The 20104-nt window shown below is 43.5% G+C and overlaps 1 protein-coding gene across 1 annotated transcript; it reads right to left on the bottom strand.

Annotated features, from left to right (window-relative positions):
• On the bottom strand, positions 1-14287 carry bgnb (biglycan b; the record flags this gene model as incomplete). The annotated part of the gene is made up of 8 exons (XM_083975486.1): positions 14043-14287; positions 5969-6230; positions 3051-3163; positions 2206-2419; positions 1951-2061; positions 1592-1685; positions 289-427; positions 1-198 (listed from the first exon to the last, which is right to left on the bottom strand). The coding sequence occupies exons 2-8, from the start codon at positions 6213-6215 to the stop codon at positions 1-3; spliced, it is 1116 nt and encodes a 371-aa protein (XP_083831612.1). The 5' UTR covers positions 6216-6230; positions 14043-14287.
• Positions 14288-20104: the final 5817 nt, after the last annotated feature.

Below are 20104 nucleotides of genomic sequence, written 5' to 3'. Positions count from 1 at the left end.
TTACTTTTTGTAGTTGCCGAACTGAATGGCCAGCCGATCGCTGACGCAACGGAACGTCGCAGGCTGCACCTCCCAGTAGTTGACAGGGTTTGCGAACAGGCTGATGCCATTGTAGAACGCCCTCTTCATCCCAAATCCTTGAGGGCAGAAGTCATTCACATTCACCCGGTTGATGTTGTTGGTATGCAGGTACACCACCTGGAAAAAAGCAAAGTTGTAATATAGATGGTGAGTAGAACGTCAGTGTGAAACATTCAGCCTCAGGTGTTTGCACTCAATTGTTCTCACCTGGAGGTATTTCATCTCTGGGAGGCCTTTGGGAACACGAGTGAGGCGGTTGTTGTCCAGACGCAGCTCTCTCAGCCGGGTAAGGTAGCTCAGACTGCCGTTCTCTATGTGTCGGATGTGGTTAAAGCTAAGGCCCAACCTGGAAAAAGTAAGACAAAGGGGGGGGAAATATGAAACAGTCAGAAATCAGGGCACTGCATGGTACATTACCTTAGCTGTTAAACTGCTTAGCTGAAATGATTCTTATCACTGCAATGAAGTGATATTAAGCCAGGTGAGAATTAGAGCCACAGCAGCCTGGCAAAGCCCCGGCCTGTGACCATAAATAATCCCATTAGGGATTACTATGGTGTGAAAGAAGAAGGTAAGAGAAACAGAGTAGTAAGGAGAAAATATGTGAGATACCTTTTTCACAGAAGATTGTGTTGAACATGTCAAGAGCAGGAAAGCACAGTTGTAAATAATGAAATTAATGATTCAATTCCATTAACCTGCTTTAGTTTCAGTGTCCTTGTGTTTGTGCACTGTAAAATGTGATGAGTTGAAAATCTAAGAAACTGAAAAATTAAGTAGCCTAAATATAACTATTAGTTTTAAGTGATGTTTACTTTGTATTCACTTCACTAAAATTAAGTCACATTTACTCAGATTTATGAGGTTGTTCTAATATAAAAATGGAAAATGTTCTTTGCTGGGCTGGCCCACTGTGACACCATCATGGCTAACTGGGACACTGAACAGGCACAGCTTTGTTTCCTACTGGTAAAGATGTCTGCTGAGGGGCGGAAAAAAGGTTTGTTAAAAGTGCAGAGATCATCTCCAAGTTCTTGTTGCTGAGCTTGTTTTCATCCCACGTTTGATGATTTCTGTATGGCTGCTGTTGCGACTGCAGGTACAAACTCTCAGTGTCATCCAGCAGCTTTGAAGTAGCATGTCAATGTAGTTCATATCATTACCCCTAAGAGGCACTGCTGACAGGCAATGTATTATTTTTTCAAACCACTGAATAATTCCTTAAATCTGCATGCAAACCCCTCAGGATGACAGAAATTGGTCATGGGTAGAAATTAGTAAGGATCGGGGCAGTGTTTAGCTCAGTTGGTAGAGCACCAGCCCCATGTGTTGAGGCTAGTCCTCTACAGGCGAGCCCGGTTCGAGTCCCGCGCCGGGGTCCCTGCCTATTCCCCCTCTCTATGCCTCCCATTTCCTGTCTCTCTCAACTGTCCTACATTAAAGGCGGAAAAGCCCCTAAAAATATATATTAAAAAAAAGAAATTAGTGAGGATAATGGTGTGGAAAGTACCTGTACAGGCTTTTGTAGCGGCTCAGGTCCTCCAGCTCTATAGCCTGGATCTGGTTGTGGTCCAGATGAAGCTCATGGAGACTCTCTGGGAGATCTGAAACACAGACAAACTATCCGTAAGACTTCAGTTTAGGGAGAGGTTCGATTTCACCACCATTGTTGTCTTTTTCCATGTCCTACCAGTCAGTCCTTCCAGCCCCATTTTTCATGTTTATGTGAGATGTTGATAAGAAAGGGGGCTACTGTTAATAGCAGTATATTTATAATGTATTTCCCAGAATCTGTATTTCCTTTAAGGACAGCCTAAAACAGTGTATGGGGAGTATGATAGCATTTTATCCACACAGAGCAAATGTTACCTTTTGGCACCCCTGTCAGTTTGGACTCTGATATGCGGAGATAATTCAGTTTCAGTCCCTTGAAGGCTCCAGGCTCAAAACCGCTGTTCATGATGGGGTTTGCTCCCATTTCTGCAAGATATAGTGAATATTTGTGGCACATCAAAACAGCAGTCTCTTTAATCTTCAAAATCCAATGTCGGTGCCATAAAGCGGCAGAGGCAGTGGTGAGCACCACAGAATGTAGCCTAGATTTATGTCATCAGCATTTCTGACCTATGCAGTTCATGTTGACCAGGCCTGAGAAGGTTCCAGCTGCCACCTTCTTGATGCGGTTCTCATGGATCCGCATCTCAACCAGAGAGGGAGGCAAGTTCTTAGGGATGGTGGTCAGCAGATTTTTAGAGAAGTAGAGCTTCTGCAGGTGCTTGAGAGGAGCAAATGCTCTGGGGTGGACTTTGGAAATCTGGTTGTTCCTCAGGGACAGACCCTGAAATACAGAGAGAGAGAGAGAGAAAAAAAACAGTAACCAAGGGGAATGTGTGTGAAAACATCAGTAGCACCCTAACAGTCAGAAAATGAAAAGAAACTCATATCCAGAGTGGACAAAAGCTCTCTAGTGTATGTGTCTGAGTGAATTAAAACAGATCCAGGAACACTTCACAGCAGTCTATCATCCAGTAGACTGTCTCTCCACCTGTGCTGGCTGGAAGATGGAGACAGATGGAGGCTGAGGTAAACAAACCTTAATAGAGAAGTTATTGTATAATGTCATGTTGGGAGTTTCCCAGGCTGCCAGACTTAATATTGCTCTTGGTCAGCACTCTTGAATAAGGTTCAGGAGTGAGCAAAGCCTGTCTGCTAAGAGAGGCTTGAATACTCCCATTTGGGTTTGAGCTCAAACTTTAATACAATTAAAGCTCTCAGGGTGAAGGGCGGTGGAGGGTGAAAAAGAAAGGAAATGAACCTGTAAATCCCAAAGGAAACAGAGGGTCATAATCATATTTCACACCACTGAGGCCAATACAAGCTGAGCTGAATCAGTTGCACATCCTCAAGAGGTGCTGAGCCGACGCTGAGCAGGACATTATGGGTATGACCAGACTGTGTGCGTCTCTTACGTATAAGTTAGTGAGGCCTTTGAAGTCATTCTCTGTAAGCTCAGTAATACGGTTGTTCTGCAGGTCGAGGAACTTGGTGTCCGGTGGAATATTCTTTGGCACCTCAGTCAGACCTGAAGACAAGACCAATAAAAACACAGAAGGGAATCATACTCCATTAAATGCTTCCATGAGTGACTGTGAACCAACACCCAATGGGCAAACTCTTTAGGATATCTTAGTCAGACATACTGTAGACTCTGGAAAATAAATAGTCACTGTGTGTTTTAAAACCTCCATCAGGCCTAAGAATTAAACCAGTCATGCTCCCACACAATCTCAAATGAGCACTTTGGTGCTCCTCGACTATTATTTTAATGAGAGGTGGACATACACACAACCATGGAGGTCACACGCAGACGTCAAAAGCAAGACATAACTAACATTACTGGTTTTGTCACTGTCATAGAAACGCACACACATATTCTTACACAGACAGACACACAAATTCCCCTCACACCAGATGGGGACACCAGATGTTTCCCATCTGGGTTCCATTTGGTACATAGGATGTGACTTAAATACCTTCAGCGAAATCACACGTCAAATGAAAGGGAGACGGACGCAGCTCAGACAGATACAAACTGTGGGTGATAATGTATGAGTGGTGAAGCTGCACTTGTGTTTGGGAGCAGTTGTGTTTTAATTTTGGCTTCTTTGCAACAGTAAACACCTGCTGAGTAGTAGTGAAGAAATAGTGAGAATGTGCGGTCAGTGACAAGCATAAACACAAAAAGCTGTTATGGTTAGGCTTATTGTTCACCCAGCCATAAATTCATACAGGCTAAGAATGGGTTACAACAAGTGGACAGCGTTAAGAAATACACCTGCATTATTCCAGTCAGGGATCTCTCTGGAAAATGACTCAGCAGACGAACAAACACAGCAACCAGAGGTCATTAACAAGACCACATCACAGAGCCACGTCGACAAGTGTATCAGATGTGGTCGGTGGCACAGACAGGCCACGGTAAGCGAATCCTCTACAGGGGCCGACCTCATCCCTCAACCACAGCCATGATGCAACCAGGCGTACTGGAGAGATGGTGCCAGCTGTCCCACTGGGATCCAGTCTGCCACCAAACCACATCTGACCCACATGACTCTACCCAGAGCTGTCCATCTAGAGTTAAGTTTAGATATATGGCTTTGGCTGCACTGTGCCACACCCTCCATGTCACCACACAGGATCAAACCCTCAGCAGTTTCCTCTGTACAAACCATGTCCAAGCAGTGCTGAGAAATCTGGTGCTGTGGTTGAGGAGGCCTTATCCAAGGAATTGAATAAATTCATTAGTTGTGAGTAAAAGATCATGTTTCAGTACAAAAATACTGTTTAAATTATAAACCAGTTTTGGCCGCTGTGATTTACTTTTCTCTGTAATGAAGTTATTACAGCTGCCGTGAGAGCAACATTACTCCAGAGGGTGCATAATGCTACCAGGTGGATTTGTGTGGTAGGAAATATTTACCTCGCAGTCAACACCTGCAGCTTTCAACACACATCCTGCCAGCTGGGAAACTTTGAATTAGTGTGCCGGCATCAAACCTCCCAGACATGATAAACAAACCTGAAAAAAAAAAACTTTCACCAACACCCTGATTAAGCGAATCCCTTAACCCTCCGAACCCTCAAACCACAGCTCTTCACCCGTATCTGCCACCAATCGCAAAGACTTTACCACAAAGTGACAGAACTAGCACCCTCCTAAACCCCAGCGCCCCTCAAGACAAATACCCGACATCATGCTGGATGCACACTGAGAGGAGACAGACGCCACCGCCAAAATACATGTGTTCTAAATAAGCACTTGACATTGTGGAAATTATATGCTTCCACATTTACCCGCTGCAGAAAGACCAGGGACAGTAAATATATAGAGCTTGTAAAATGATGATTTGACAAAACCATTAAATCTAAACAGAGACAGTTTATTAGAGTTATAGAGCCAGTATAATATGAGGAATCTTTATGTCCTCAAATAAGGCTCAGTTAAGTTTCTGGAGTTCTGTAAAAATAGACGAGTCGGAACTTAGAATATCTACAGTCGGGAAATTGGAGCATTATGTTTATATGGAAACATGACTAAAGTTAAGTCTCAGTCTGACTGTAAAAGCACCATGTGAAAGTCATATTTTGAGAAAGGTTATGTTTTCTGGATTTGTCCAGAAAGAGCACAATATTTTTGAATAATAATGGCAAATTTTCATAATCCTGATGTCATTATTCAGATGCACATTTTTTTTTATCTTTATCAAACATTCCCTTTAATCCTCTCATCCTCTTTAAATCCTTTTAGACTAAATAATTCTTCCTTCCATCCTCCCTTCCTGTTTTGGGTTTCCATTGAACATCCTGTCTGCGTCCCAAAAACAACATGAAACAGCTTCTAAAAGACAGTAAGGATATTATAAACTTTGCATCTGCTCCCATTAAAGTGTCCCTTTTTTTTTACCGACACTTCTGTGTCTTTCTCTCTAACTCCCTCTCTGTCGCTCTTGATTCCATTTTATATCTCCTATTTTCTCTTCCTCCTCCCTTCCCTTGACTCAGTCTTTTCTCCCTTTCTCCTGAAACCATTTCTCTCTTCCTCTCCCACCCAGTATCTACACACAAAATCTGGAACACAAAATCCCTCAAAGAGATGTTTTCCCTTATGAAAATACACCAGTGTTGTCCTGGGGGAGAAATTCCTCCCTTAGATAATACACCAAAGGGGGGCTTTATTCTCTGGAGAGATGGAAGTCATGAAAGGCTCAGGTCATGCTCACTCGTTCATTTGTTTTCCTCTCCGAACCTCCTGCCACACTCACACACTGAGAAATGATGACAAAGCGTCACAGACATGCGTCTCAGTTGTTCTCACACACTCACTGACCGAGGTCAGAGCACTGGACGACCCTGAGCCGACAGTGGCAGCCGAAGGGGCACATGGGCATGTCAGGGATGATGGGCTCCACGGCCGAACCCTCTTCCTCGTCCCTCATCATCGCCATCATCCCGCCGCTGTCCATACTGTCCATGGCAAAATCCAAGAAGCCCCTCTGCTCGAAGGGCAGGGCAGAGGAGGGAGAGAGCAGCCGGACCACGCATAGCAAGAGCAGGAGGGAGCAATGTGGCAACATATTTTATTTAGACACCTGAGAAAACAGAAGAAGGAGGGAAGAAGGAGAGCAGTGTCAGTTTTACTAAACACAGTTATCAGTTTACACACCATTTTATTAGACACCCTGCAATAAATAAAGCTTTGTTTTTTTTTTGGTGAGGTTGTTGTAGAGGGGTGTTGTTCAATCTGAAAGTTTTACTACTGTATGTGGTGCTGTTGAAATATAAAGTATTATACTAACATCATTTTCCCATTCCATCAATAAGGAATGAAGATGTGCATTGGGATGTTGAAAAATGAAGAAAAGAATGAAAAAACTATTGCATAAACCCAGCTGGATGACCAAGTGGACAATGCAGATGACCGCCCAAAATCCCTGGGGGCCCCTGACTCCCAAAGGCCCCAAATGTCCCAAGATGCCTGTCAACTCATTTTTCTGCAGGAAATATGCTCTATTGTAACAACTGTCTACTAAGACACATGACAGTGCATTGTTACATATGATTGTTAAATATTTACCTATCGTACAAACTACAGCAAGAGCCCCTGAACAGGTTAATCCAGCCATGTGTATTAGAGTTATAAAATAACTGTAACACAGGTAGCAGTCAGTGATAAATGGACATTGAAATATTATGAAACGGTCTGCTTATTCTTAATTACAAAGCCCTATTGTTTACACCACACCTAACGGGCAGAGCAGGAGCTAGAGGCTGGGGAGGAGAAGTGCACTCATTCCCCCTGGTCGACTTGCCAGGAACCGCCCCTGGGAATGAAAGTCACTTAAACCACACTGGCGAAATGTCACTGTCTGCTTCCTGCACAGGGGAGAAAGTCTCTTCTCATTGGCCAATCAGATAGTGTGGAGGACATCACCTCAGCGGTGGAAAACTTTATTCCTGCAACCAAACAGTCAAACAAAGCCGCCATTCATTTAGAGAGGAAACTGGGTGTACTGCAAGACCAAGTGCAAATGCGTTTGTGTGTCTGTGTGTGTGTATGTGCGCATGCATGTGCACATGTTCCAGTGTATGCATGTCATGAAACACAGACGCCATGATGTCATAGCTGTGCACACACTCGTGGCTAATTGAGGTCACCAGACATGCGAGCATGTGCGTCCCTCTGTGCTTGCTTTGCTTTATCCTGCCTGCACTGACCTAACTAACACTTCAACACAGCCACTCAACCTAAAACCTATTTCCTAGAAAAACAAATTATTACCAGGCCAACTGATCCCTTCAGCAGGAAACTGTGACCCTTAACCTGAGGCTAAACCTATGAAGTAAAGCCCAGTCCTACAGTGGATGCAGGGCTGAACTACAACCTTATAATCTCTAACCTTGGCCTGTTAATTCCCCGCCTGATCCACAGCTCCGTAATCCACAGAGGCGTGGAAAATCTTGATACCAGTTGTGAGGGTATATTCCGGATAAGTTTAAGGGTCTGTCGCAACATGATCAAGCTTTCATTGGAGGCAAGCAGGAAACAAATTTGGGTTTTAGCATTATCAGGACTAAAAGACATGAAAGGAAAATGAAGGAGCGGAGGCTCACAGAGAAATTGACAACTCAAGAGAGCAAGAAAAAAAGTTGAATGTCATTTTTATCTCCCAGAGGTTTTAAAGTCGAATTTCTGTCTTTTTATGTGTTGCTAAAAAAAATCTAATTGTTCCTCTATGAAATGTGACACCATTCAAATACTTGCTTGATCTTTGCCCTGGTTATTTGGCTTAATAGGCCAAGATATTTGTGGTAGCAGAGTGTTCACAAGACTTTCAAATGGCCTTAAAGGGAGGCTGGAATAATACAACTGGTGAGGGGCTTCAAGGGCTTTTAAATGTTGGGGGAAATGCTTCTCATTCCACCCTTCATAAAAAATGCAAAAATAGAGCCTTAACAAAAACACTTCACACAGAAATCCAAAAATGTGTTCAGAGTAATACATCACAGTGAGTGGGCGATGAATTAAGAACACATGCTTATCAATTCAACTTCAGTACTTACTGACCACATTCATTGCTTCACATATCAATTCAGCTTTAAGCCCCTAAACTACACAGGACATCCAGTGCATGAGAAATGATCATTTTCCGTCTCTGCCTTTAAAGCTGCTTATGCAATCCTCTGCAACTGTGAAGCATTTCCATCTAGTCAAAGAAACAAAAAATATATATTATTTAGCGACGTTAAAAACTGTAAGACAAAGAGCCTGTGCATAATGTGGACCTGGCCTGGAAGAATGAATAAGTGGCCCCTACAGTCTGCTCCCTGCAATAAAAATAGCTGCCAAATTATACCATTTTGCAGAAAATAAAAAAACCCACTGGCCTTGGCTTGGCCAGAAAAATGCAGCCAAGAGGACATGGCTAGGGCATATATAGTCAGCATCACACAATGACACGCAACACACAAAGACACACACACAAAAGAACTGGAACACATACAGAAGTCACCACCAAGCTTATTCATATACCTACAATTTCTGCAATGTTATGGGAGGTATAACAAGTATCCTGTATATTATAAATCTAAAAATGTGACATCCATGCTGAGTTATGTGGAGACATATTTCACTGATCAAACCAACCAATTTGTCTGCCATTTGTAGGAAAGCATAGATAGAATGGATAGAGATTTGCAGACAGAAGTGCTGAAGGGGGGGCAACAAGGGAGACAGGAACAAGAACAGCCTATCATCATCCAGGAATGACACATATAAGGCTACTGCAAACACAACATGACGATAGGTCTAAGCTACATCCCACAATCAAGGAGCCTCTCCGGCTGTAATAACCACTTATAACAAACTACGGTGTATCAATGTTTTTCCTGTCCCACCGGTTAAGACCATGAGCCATCAAACATCCGGTCTGAGATGAAAAGGCTTCAGTCCTTCAGTTGTTGTTGCCTCAGCTCTCCTCCCAGCCAAAGGCCAAGAGGGGTTTAATGGATGGATGGATGGATGGATGGATGGATGGATGGATGGATGGATGGATGGATGGATGGATGGATGGATGGATGGATGGATGGATGGATGGACGGACGAATGGATGGATGGATGGATGGATGGATGGACGGACGAATGGATGGATGGATGGAAAGTTAGATTGATGGATGGATGGACGGACAAATGGATGATGGATGGATGGATGGATGGATGGATGGATGGATGGATGGATGGATGGATGGATGGATGGATGGATGGATGGATGGACGGACGGATGGACGGATGGATGGAAAGTTAGATGGATGGAAAGTTAGATGGATGGATGGATGGATGGATGGATGGATGGATGGATGGATGGATGGATGGATGGATGGATGGATGGACGGACGGACGGACGGACGAATGGATGGATGGAAAGTTAGATGGATGGATGGATGGATGGATGGATGGATGGATGGATGGATGGATGGATGGATGGATGGATGGATGGATGGATGGATGGATGGACAGACGGACGAACGGATGGATGGATGGATGGATGGATGGAAAGTTGGATGGATGGATGGACGGACGGACAAATGGATGGATGGATGGATGGATGGATGGATGGATGGATGGATGGATGGATGGATGGATGGCTATTCTTCCTCACTCACTGTTTGTCTCTATAGTGCAATGAAGTGAGGTATAGGGGGAGCGGGATAAGTGGAAGATGTGTGTCAGGCAGCGATGAAAAGGATGTGAGAGATGAAGCTGTTGTAAGTGTCTGATCGACACCTGCAACAACAAAGCAGTCATGGGAGTAACTTGGGAGTAACAGATCTGCTGCACTGTATACAGGTGGAAAACCACTGTAAACTATATAAAGGTCTGTTTTTCAGGGTTTAACCAGGGCCTCTCACTTAAGCATCCAACACCTGTGAGCTCAGCTTCATCACACAGCAGCAGTGTCTGAACCCACTAAAGCAAATCCCTACAGCCAGGCCAGAAGAGTGGAGACTGTTACATCAGATTCACAACAATGCAGTGATATTTGAATTAACCTGGGTGTCAAATCCACATACTTTTGGTCATAGTACTTAAAGGTGTACAGAAATGGCTGTTTGTCGCGCCTGTCGCGCCGAGTTGTCACGAGCTGCAACACGAGTTTACCCGAGTAAGGAAAACGAATTTGATTGGTCGTTATCGAGCGGGCGGGATATTCAAAGCTGGAGGCGAGCCCGAGCTCCGTGTGTGTGTGCATGTCTCAGACGTTTGAATGACGGATTACGGATCCAATATCAGTGGCTGGTGAATCGTGTACAGGCTGACGTATAATCCGTGCGCCTGCATTATCCAATGCGAAAAAAAAAATAGACACTTTTGTCCCGGATTTACTCAAAAATAGAATTTTGCACAAAGTTTGGCCTACAACGTCTGATAGATGAGTTATTACACTAATTTTATGATCCAGAGTGGGCTCAAATTCAATTTTCTTTTCTGTACACCTTTAATGTGATGGGGCCGTCTCTCTACTCTACAGCAGTGATTATTTTCCTTCAATAAGACAGTGGTGAAGAAGCAGCAGGAAATTCCCCAAAGTCAAAGGTGTGTCAGTTCATGCCAGCTCTCATTCACACACACACACACACACACACACACACACACACACACACACACACACACACACACACACACACACACACACACACACACACACACACATGGATAATATGACTGTCTGCGCCTCTAAGTGTGGTTAGTTGTCATAACAGGCAACAGAAGACAGACACTTTAATGAAGAGAGAATTCCAGTGGTTTGCTGTTGGAGTTGAAAGGTGAAGATACAACAGAGAGAAAAATCAGAAGTGCATGAATGGCTGGATAGATACATCAACTGATAATGAAAAAAAGGAAATAAGCGACAGTGTCAGTGAAAGCCCCATCTGGTGAACAATCCACTCGACAAGTGCATCATTTGTTTGAGTTTCCCACACTGGGTGCCAGAGATTAGCTTTACATTTCCTATATACACTATCCATCAAGTGGTGGGTACTTGTCAGCCCTCACATCCACTGCAATTACTTTGATGTGCCTAGGGTTCCCACACGGCAGCCTTTGCCCTTGTCAAGCTAAACAAACATATATTTAAGCTATATGCTGAGTGTGTTGCCAAGAATAATCATCTCCTCGCGATACAACACACACTGTTTGTTCTCCCATGACCACAGGCAGGAGAAAAGCAATCACCATTACCTCCCACCTAGTAGCACACAACCCCCTTTTTTCGCTCTCTCTTCACTCCCATGAATCGCTGCCACCTCTTCTCAGCAGAGAATGTTTTAATTGGTGTGACCACAGAAATCATCAGATTTTATATGCACATAACCCCCTTTTTATGGCTGCATGGTTTATTCACAGCTGCTGTTCTTGTCTGAACCTTTTGGCACTGCCATGAACCCTCAGAGCCGGAGGTGCCAAGATCCATCGCTATATCGATCAAAGGCATCAAAATGCTGGCTCGTCTCATCCGTGCGTTCATATTTAGGAACAGCTCAGCTCCTCGGGGCGCGCTGGCAGTTGTGCGAGCAAGAGTTAAGGTGGGGCAGCAAGCTCTACCAAAAGTTCCAGCTGGCGCCTCAACACTGGTTTATTGGCAGCCGCCACGTCAACACTCAGCACGGATTACCATCACATGGTGGCTCAAACTGATCAAGGTGCTGACTGTGCACAAAGCATTTGACATAGCTTAGTATTGTGTTGCAGGGAATACATTTTGGCTGGAGTCACTCCATCGGATATGTGTTTGTTTTCACTTAGAGGTTTGTGTTTTATTTTTTGTAAGCTATCGTTTTTTTCTGTGCAGGATCCAAGCTGACCCCCTAGGAAAAAAGGCACATAATAATCACACACATGTTTGCTTGTGGGAATGCAACACCTACTCACATGTATACACACACACACATACAGTATGGTATGTAAACCGTCTTTGTAATTAAGCTGAAGTCCAACTCCAAAATGATCTGGTACCTCCCTCATTTTCTCATGTCATGTCTCCTTCACCTTCACACACATGAACAGACACAAGTAGACAGACAGGCACACACACACACACACACACACACACACACACACACACACACACACACACACACACACACACACACACACACACACACACACACACACACACACACACACACACACACACACACACACACACACACAACCCAGATTCATGCACGCCTCAGATACACAAGGCTGTTAGTGCTAGGCGGGTCCGGTAGGAGCGTTCGGGTGGAGTTAACTGCTCCAGCGGCTGTAATTTGGTGACTGCTAGCCCTAAAAAAAGGAACTGTTTGGCAGCTTCTCTGTTGCCGCCAAGCTTGGATGTGGTGGCAAGCTGCTCAGCGCTGCAGGGACAAGGCCTAATCGGAGCAGAAAAGAGAGCAGAGCTACACAGATCATCAGAGGAAAAAAAGAAGGTAAAATCCAAGCCAACAGCAGGAGGACAGCTGATCTGGGCATCCATGTCTGTAGTGGGCAGATGAGGCTCATTCAGAGTATGTGAGGCATTCCAAAGTTTGTGCCAGTTGTAAGTGGCCTATGAATAGAGACTAAACAATGGCTCCCTTTTGACAGACCAAATAGGAACAGTCAGCGAATTTTATTGTCAGGACATGGCACAGACAAGATTTCCAGAGTATGAATTTAATTATAACTTGAATTCAAAATTGCAATAGTAAGGGGAAACATGTAACCACTGATTTGGCATCAAACTAAAACTGATCAATGATGGCACACAGAGAGGAACACGGAGCTGGAAGGCAGCTGTGAGTTTGAAGCTGGACGGAAAAGTCGGAAAACGAGACCGAGCTCTGAGGGGAATGTGGAGACAGACAGGTGGATGGACAGACAGACTGCTGGAATCACAGACAGGCAGCAGGTGTCGGGTGGTCAGCCCACAGGGCGGCTAATAGGCAGTCACACAGGAAAGTCAGGAAACAGACAGATTTCAACCATCATTTTGACCGTGTGACGATGGACTCCACAGTCTGACTTATAGTGTTTGATGAAGTCTTCAGCACAGAACAGAATGAGGCCTCACAGAGGGGAAAAATATGCTCCTTTTAAAGGACTATGTATTTGTTCACATCATATTACATATATATAATAATAATCTTCGTGCCAAATATCAGACTTCTCTCAACATATTTCAATATGAACTCTGTGTGGGTGCACTGAGAGGCTGAATTTGAGGGTGGAACAGGCCTGTGCACCAGATCGGGTTGACTAGATTGGCACGTGTCACTATAATTATTCTCTCTAAATGAGGATGCAGGGGTGGGGGTAAAAGTCCCGCTGTACATTTAGAGTCTGATGGTGAGAGAATAAATGTGCGTTGATCTGGGGATAGAGTGAGCGGAAATGAAAGGTTTGACTAATTATCATCCGGCTCTCTGATGATATGCTCCTGTTGAAGTCAGTGGAGACTCGGTGCGCCATCTAGTGTTAGTTTGGAGGAAGAGCTGACCTTGAAATCTCCAGTTTAAGATCCGCGAGGCACATGATGGAACAGGTTGCGATTTACGGCAAATAATAAAGACGGTGCTTTACATTATTGAGAGAAAATCTAATCTTTAAGATTCAAATTAAACAAATTCAAGTGGAAACTGTGTGTAAATATGACAAATCTAACAGAAACATAAACATTCACAATATAAATCTAAGCAAAGTTCAAAGAGTTTTGGAGAAGAAGTTAAAAGCTGCTTTGTCACTTGATTTCACTACAACAGTCCAACAGTATGAAACTTTCTAAATATCATAATGACTTTGCAGATTTCCATAATGAAATAAATTGACCGTTGGCCAATTAAAAGTTTAAGAATGACAGAATAAAATAACCCATCTCCCCTACCTTTTGGATAGTGATAAGAAATTAATTCCAATTTCCAAAATCAAAAATAGTTGAAGGGTGTTTTTTTTTCTCTCCCTCTGTGCGTCAGATTATCCTGGAGATTAAAAAAAAAAAACAGAAGTTGTCCTATATGTTCATCACATTTAGGGATAATTGCAGTATTTCCCTGTGGTCCTCTGACATCCAGTCGCAGCTCCTCCGCCACTCCGTGCCACTGCGAACCGCGTCAGGGAACCGTGTGTGCGCGTTTCAGTCCAAGCCGAGGAAATGACTGAGAGCCGGGGGGGTCGAGCCCATAAAGTTAACAAGCCAGCCTCCTTCTCGGATGGAGGGAAGAGGAGGAGGAGAACTGGGGGTGCGGCCTGAGTACAGTACCTCTGTGCTATTACAGTAACTGGTACAGTAAAAGTGTAGGATGTTACTTTTAGTTTTAGTACGATTCCTGTGATGATCAAGTGACACCATACAAATATCATGGACAATTTAATACCATAGAGACGACATTAAGGTATGCTGTTGTTATATTTCAGCTTTTTTCCCCCTTCATCAGTCTATAGGCATCAGATAATGACAAAGCAGCATCACAGTTTTTGAAGAAATTGTCAATCTCAGTCAGGTTGAATAGTGACCATCAGTGGACAGCCCTTTTTAGGTCCTGTTTGACTGGGACCAGCTCAGTGCTCCAGCTGGACATTCACAGAGTTGTCCCCCAAGCAACAGGGTCATCATTCTGTCAGAGGTTGAACCTCCAGCCCAGTCTGAGGTCCTGAGAGTTCTCACTCTGGTTTTCATTAAGGACATCTCTGCTTTGCTCCATTGAACTTTGTGACCAGTTTACTAGTCCCAGCAACTGAGAAATGCTCCCACAACACTGATGCTGCCACCACCTACTTCACCATGGTACTGTTCTGGTGCCCAGTTTCCTTCTGATTGAGACTTAAATGTTCATTCTTGGTTTTATTGTGTGTCGTAGTCTGAGACTCCTTAAGGCGCTTTTTTGTTAAAAAAAAAACAAACAAAAAAAACAATTAGTAGTAGAGACTTCAATCTGGCCACCCTGACTTAAAGCCCAGATTGGTAGAGAGCTGCAGTGATGTCCAGTCTTCTGGAAGTTTGTCCCATACAGGATCTTTGGAGCTCAGCCAGCATGACCTTATCGACCTCTTTTAGCAAGTCTCTCTCCCGTGAAAACTCATTTTGCTGAGCTCTTACAAACCATCAGTGCAGCAAATGTTTTGAAGCCTCCGTCAGATTTGTTTTTGGTTCTTGCACTGACATGCATTGTCAGCTGTGAGACCTTCAGGTGTGTCTTTTCAGATCATGTCAAATCAGCTGAATTCACCACAGGTGGATCCATTCGTGGTCTAGAAAGATAATCAAGAAAAATAGCACAGTGTCTTATTGTCAGTGTAACATCACAGTTTTTGCTTTTCAATTGATTTGCAAAAAGTTATATCATGTTAGTTTGTCATCACTGAATTAAAGTTATTTTAAATCTAGGGGATGGACAAAATAATAGGAAACCCTTTCCATGCCTACAGTAATACAATCAATTAGACCTACAAAAACTGCTAAAATGTTTTAGTCTTTGGGCTTTTTTGCCTTTATAATTGATAGGATATGTTCTTGCACTGTACTGTATTGCACTATGTATTGGTTTTGTTTTGCATTACTGTCTATCATTTAGTGTTATTGTCTGATGGATTCTGTTTTTTACATGGATATGTTGTGTTTCTATCGATGTCTCGACCTCTATGTCCTTTGTGTCCTTGTTTCATGACCTTTGTGTCCTTGTTTTGTGTATTTTAATGGCCTGAGGTCGTTTTACGTAACATCATTCCGGAGGACTAGTCGTAAGTTAGGCTTTGGCTAACACTGGCACATTTACAGAAATGTTCATTAATGTGCACTGTCCTCTAAATAAATAAATAATAGACAGTTAAGAAAGACAGAGAGAGGGGGAATGACATGCAGCAAAGGGCCACCAAATCCAGGACTTGAACGGACTGTGGTGAAGACTGTAGCCTCTGCATGTGGCGCCTACTCAATCCACTGGCGCCCCAAAATGTTTTCAGTTTTAAAAATACTGTATAATATACAATAACCCTATCCTGACACAGTGGCAAAAAGATTTGATATGGTGCACAGTGTCAGGGAAAGGCTGATTCACTGGATTTCATCATATTACAGGGTGTTCATCTTAATTTTAGAAATATTACCAGTACCAAAAAAAGAAAAGAAAAGCATTTCCCCAGTAGGAATGTCTTATGATATTTCCTCAAGAAGAAGAAAGGGATGAAGACAATGGACTTCATTTGAACTTTGTGTCTGAGGTCTGTAATTGCCATATTTAATTGCTTTTAAAGCCAATTTAGAGAGCACAGGACATAGTAATTTTAGCACAGCCAGTTAAAACCCAAGTTGAAGAATGGCACATCTCAGACTGACTCCACTACAGAGCGACTACAGCATACTGTAGCACAATGAGGTAAACCAAAGTGAGCTGTTTATTGTTGCTCCTGTAATGAAATATTACAAAAAAGAGGAACTAAAAGTGTGTAGTAATGCAATAGTATTCAAATATGCTCTGTTGAAGACGTATTGCAGTATGATGTTAGTTAGACCTTAGAGAGGTATGGAGGCCATTCATTCCTGGAAAGTGGTGTTTCCATGCATTATTTTACAATTGCAGAAAGTGAGTGAGTGTGAGTTGTTGTCACAGTGTTGGTTGGATAAAGAGTCTCTTAGAATCCCAGGTCTTAACACCTTCTCTGGAGCTGGTGCTGAGTGCATTGTTTTTGTCTTAAAACCATGGGTGTTTATGAGATTTGCTGAGCCATGCTTATATTTTTCTTTTCTTTTCTATTTTTTTGTTTTGTTTTTTAAATTGACCACCACTTAATTGCGTAAGCCGAAGTCACACATTTGTCTCTGATTAGCACTGGGAGAGTACACTGCGATGCTACCAAGCTTCACCAAAATCAGGCAGCAAATGTATTTCGAGGACTGTGATTATAAAACGTATGATTTTGTGTCTTCTCACGGTTTTCTATTAAATTTTGTTTTGGCAGGATGAAGTGTTCTCTTTCACTGACTCTCTGATTTCCTCTCCGCATTGCCAGCACCCAGAGCAAGACAGCAAGTTTGGCAAGCCACACCATCTGGGAGCCTTCCCGACCCTGCACAAAATCAGCCACACAAGCGTTTGCAGTGATCTGCACATTATCTACCAGCTCTGCAGAGATAGGGCTTTAGCATTAAATTATAATCGTTTTCCTCATCATCGAGATGATTGATCATGAAATTGGAACTCTTTCTCTTAAAGAGGGCAGCGTAGTGGTGTAATAAAAAAAAAAACACGTGGAGCAGAACAGATCAGTGCCCAGGAGGAGTGCTGGCAGGGGACACAATTTTGATAAAGGCTTTTGTAGATAACATTCCCTCTCTGCCTGCTTCCTCTCTGTCTCCCATTTTGTGGATTCAGCCTTACACTCCGTTTCTCGCTCTCCATTTCTCTGTCTCTCTCTCTCTCTCTTGCTGTGGTTCAGTTGATTATGGTGTTGGTCTGTAGCTAGAGGGCTTGGCATCCAAATTAAACTCTTTTTGTCCTACGAGTGTTCAACTTAAGTGTCTCCAGAGATTAGCACACCCACTTGTTTGCTGCCATGCGTGTGTGTATGTGCCTTTCTATGCGGGAGAGAAGAAAATAATATTGACTAAAGTGTTGTTTTCATGTTTTGTTTCTGGATTTGGAGTTCAGCCCAATAGAGTTTATTTCATGCTTGTTAATGTTGCAGGCTATCATGGATGAGAACATCAGGGCTGATGGCCGAGTGGTTAGCTGCCTTGCACCCTGCAGTAAGCACATTCTTGCTGATCCAAATAGTTGACCCTTCACACTGGAACCCAATCTCATGCTCTAGCAAAGGAACTGTCCTCCAACTTCTCTGCCCTGCTTTACCCACTTCTCTCTGATGTGCTTCAGAGCCAGGACGAGGAATTCTTTGAGCTGTTATTCTGTGTGAACTGGTGCTTTTTATTTTATCAGCAAGCGTTCTCCCTCCCTCCCTCCCTCCCACCCTTCATACTCCAATAACAAACACAGGAAGCTGCTGTCGCCGGGTAGAACAGACAGTACATGGGAGAAGAAAAGCACCACGGCGCTCTACGGTCAAACGCTTTCAAACGGACTCATGGCCTCAGCTCAGTGGGACGCGAAACATCTGTTGGGTGTGATGTGATGTCGGTTTTAACAGTTTAGTCATGTCACACGCGGCATGATGGATGACACTGAAGTGGCAAAGCCTGTCAAATTTGAAAATACCCCATTTGATGGGTCCACACAGAGGGGAGGTTTAAACATTTAGGATCAAAACGAAAAAGAAATCCATCTGTGCAAAACTACAGAGACGGGAATGTGCAAAAAAAGAGAAGTGCTGCAGTCTGGCTGTTTTTTAGGCAAAGCTTTGCACTGCTTGTACGCGCAGGAACTGCAGTATAAATGTGAATGTGTAGTTTCTTAGACAGTAATGTGCTGTTTGCAAAATGACTGTACAATTATGGAGAATGAAGACTGCACCACATGCACAAGACTAAGAGCAGAAATCTAACATGTGATTACACGCCCAGGCAGAGAGAGTGAAAAGTATAAATATATGTGTGTGTGTGTCTGCTCACGGTACATATTCAGAGCATGCATGTACTGTACTCTTATTTACTTGTTAACTTTCTCAGCTACTGGCTCCATTATCTCTCACATTAACTGCCTGTCTTATTCTGCCTCCATCTTTCTTTCTGTGTGTGTGTGTGTGTGTAACTCTAGAATCTGCAGGGGACCTTGCGTTCTTCATTTTGAGCTGCAGAAACACCGCTCTGTGTTGAAACCTCATACCTGGAGCCGGCTATAGTCAACCCAACAAGTGCACAGCCGGTAAATTACAACTTCATACTAAGTACACCGAGCACAGCTCAACATTTGATCATTTTAATTACATTCATTCACTTTTAATGATGTACTGTGAAGTGTGTTGGATCATTGTGCAGGTGGGTCGACAAATGAAAGAGACTCAACTCGAGCGTTGGGTTGCTCGCGCTTTGCATCAGCTCTCATGAAAGATTTAGTTTGTTGTTGTTTTTCTGAGTGAGATGGCTAAGACACATCGTTTCATTTTTGCTCAGCAGGAACTGGTGTAAAGCAGTCGCTTGAAATGCGATTCAGTTTGTCTACATGCCATGTTCACTTCATGCTCCTCAACCTCAGTGATTGATGTTAACACCGGATGAGGGGAATAAATAGAATTAAAAAGTTTAATGGAGGGTTTTGCTCTCGTTTCCCCTGTGGCTCTGTTATGTTCACATCATGGAGTAACTAATGAACAACTAATATGGGCAAGACTCCCGTTCATGTCATATACTGTATATCACAGAGCTGTAAACATTGACAGGATTCATGACCATATATGAGGGAGACAGAAGAATGGTGCATTGTTTTTTATGCTTTCCTGCAGGAAGAGGACGATGAGACAGAAAGCCATGAGGAGAGGGACAAACAGCAGGAAAGATGGACAGAGAGATACAGTATTGGCAATAGATGCGTAGAGAGGGAAAGACACAGAGAGAACATTGAGATCTGGGCAGTTGCTTCGTCAATAAGGCTGGCAGGGCACCAGAGCTCCAGCGGCTTTTATTCCCAGATGGGAAAAGAGCTCTGAACACGCTCCAGCTCCCTGCCTTCCTCTCTGTTTTAAATCTCCTTCTCTCTCTGTCTCCCAGCCACGTCTTATTGGACTCAACTAGACGTGAACTGCTACTCGTCTCATCTTTCACTGATTAGCTTTGAGACTTTCGGAGAACAATCGCTGCATTGTGGCTCAATATTGAGCTCCTTGTTTTTTGTCCCCCTCGAGCTCTGCTCAGCCCTAACATGGTTGTCACCTTTCTCCTGACTCCCCTAGTGTTCTCCTGCGTGATAGGCTGCCCCTCTGCTCTCACGCACACATACATACTTGCGCCCCAATTACCATACACAATCCTATAGTGAATGACGTTACCTCGACATGTTT

This window comes from Trachurus trachurus, assembly GCF_905171665.1.
Source record: "Trachurus trachurus genome assembly, chromosome: 7".
Lineage (NCBI taxonomy): Eukaryota > Metazoa > Chordata > Actinopteri > Carangiformes > Carangidae > Trachurus > Trachurus trachurus.
Note: the sequence above shows the minus strand (reverse complement) of the source record. Positions and strands in the feature narration are given on the sequence as shown.